At 40.0% G+C, this 1,764-nt stretch overlaps 1 protein-coding gene across 1 annotated transcript; it reads right to left on the bottom strand.

Moving 5' to 3' along the window:
* Positions 1–250: 250 nt before the first annotated feature.
* Positions 251–1,413, bottom strand: LOC143220596 (uncharacterized). Its single transcript, XM_076446216.1, has 4 exons — positions 1,273–1,413; positions 883–1,170; positions 392–673; positions 251–322 (listed from the first exon to the last, which is right to left on the bottom strand). Exons 1-4 carry the CDS (start codon positions 1,411–1,413, stop codon positions 251–253), a joined length of 783 nt encoding a protein of 260 aa, XP_076302331.1.
* Positions 1,414–1,764: the final 351 nt, after the last annotated feature.

The raw sequence follows: 1,764 nt of genomic DNA, 5'->3' as shown, positions 1-1,764 counted from the left end.
GCTCAGAGCTATATATACTTTAAGAGAATTGAAAAGTGCAGGGTTGATAAAAATCACCACGACCCGTTTTGTCCATTTTTTGTCTTCCTGAAGATGGAGTAATAAGACAGATATTGATCAGTGCCATCCACGTCCTTTATTTATTTATTGTATTCGATTACTGAAATAGGCTTCAGTATGTGGCAATCTGATGTCCTACTTCTGCATCCAGATTCTGCCATTTGTGCAGAGTGTATCGTCGTGATTATATTTACATTCCTTTTGCCATTATTCCATACATGCAATAGAATATGGTCATTTCTGCGAAGGTGATGCTGGCCTCCTGAAAGTTTGATTGTTTGATGTGGTTGAGCAGACATGTATTCCTTCGAATTGTCCCGCATACTCTCACCTTATTTTTTGAAACAATTTTTGCCATTTTGACACTATTGAAATAATTGTCTTGATAGATGTGGTGCCACATGTTCTTACACGGCTCAATAACCGATAACACAGTATCTTCTAATTTTTTGCCATTAGCAGTATACACGCAGATGTTACATAGGTACCCTGCACAAGCTTCAGACACCGCTCTGACTGATATTCCGTATTTTGTGATTTTAGCGGTATTGTATGTTTTGATTGAAAGTCTTCCTCTCCACGGAATTATACATTCATCCAGGGACAATTGTTGCTATGGAATATACACATCGTTAAATTCTTTCTTCAAATAATGGACGACAGGCTGGACCTTCGCAAGTCTGATAGAATTGTGGGAAATGATGTCATTCTTACAAAAGTGCATTATTTTTAAAAATCGGTTTCTGCTCATTCTTTTGAGAAGAACGGTGTTTCAATAGTGGGATCCGAGGACCAATAGTCGTAGAGAGCGTCCTTTCATACTTGTCCCATTAGAACTATCATAATTTTATATTTTTCTGTTACTTGATAATGATATCTATTGGATTCCCGCATCATGTGCTCAAGAAGGTCATTTCCGATGAATAAATTTACAACATCCATTATTCTTTCAGAGGAACGTGGCATTATTTTCACGCCAAAGCTGCCTTCGAATGTTTCCAAAACTATCGTCCTGTCGTTCATCGACCATGTACCATTGTTGTCATCAACGTTATCATTTATGGCATCGTCTTCTGAATCACTGTATATTAGTGGTAATACAGAAGGACGCTTTCGAATAATCACAACACTGTTATCACTTTCGCAATCGGTATCACTTGCTGACGAGCTGTCACGGCAATCTGACAGGTAATCGAGATAAAACTCACCAACTTTCACCTTATCGTTCATCGCGAATGCTAAACTTTTAGAAACTGTATTAAAATATGGGTGCCTTTTTCGAAGATTTTGTCTGTACTCTTCGATGTTTCGAAGGAAGCTTTTATAGTTCCCCCAAGATTTTCCAAGATGCATTTTGAAAAATTGTGGATATCGCCAAATAGGGGAAATCGTTCATGATTGGCATTTTGAGGCTAACGGCGTTCCCTTGGTCCTCGTATTGGTCTCGAAGGAAGAGAAAGTCCTCCGACACGAGACGGTGGTGGTGAAAACGCCGTCCTTCAAGGTGAGGTGCACTAATAGATTACGCGATATCATAGAGCATTTGCCGTTTTTCTGACCACACGATATTTATGACCACGCGCTTCGGCCTGGGAACGCCACGTGTGTAGAGCTCGCGAATCCCCACCTGAATCATTGTCAGCCAAGTCTTCGGTACCACTGCAAATTATTCTTTCAGCTTTATATGTTTCGGGCCACAAGTCG

Source organism: Lasioglossum baleicum, unplaced genomic scaffold (genome assembly GCF_051020765.1).
Source record: "Lasioglossum baleicum unplaced genomic scaffold, iyLasBale1 scaffold1261, whole genome shotgun sequence".
NCBI classification, from domain to species: Eukaryota; Metazoa; Arthropoda; class Insecta; order Hymenoptera; family Halictidae; genus Lasioglossum; species Lasioglossum baleicum.
The sequence above is the reverse complement of the archived record's forward strand: the minus strand, read 5'-3'. Positions and strand labels throughout refer to the sequence as shown.

What these genes read in the sequence shown, in the direction of transcription:
- LOC143220596 (XM_076446216.1), bottom strand. Translation starts at nt 1,413, where the DNA reads ATGCATCTTGGAAAATCTTGGGGGAACTATAAAAGCTTCCTTCGAAAC. An exon ending in TGATAGTTCTAATGGGACAA is followed by an intron (nt 674 to 882) that starts GTATGAAAGGAC and finishes TATATTCCATAG; the next exon opens with CAACAATTGTCCCTGGATGA. An exon ending in AAATTGTTTCAAAAAATAAG is followed by an intron (nt 323 to 391) that starts GTGAGAGTATGC and finishes TCAAACTTTCAG; the next exon opens with GAGGCCAGCATCACCTTCGC.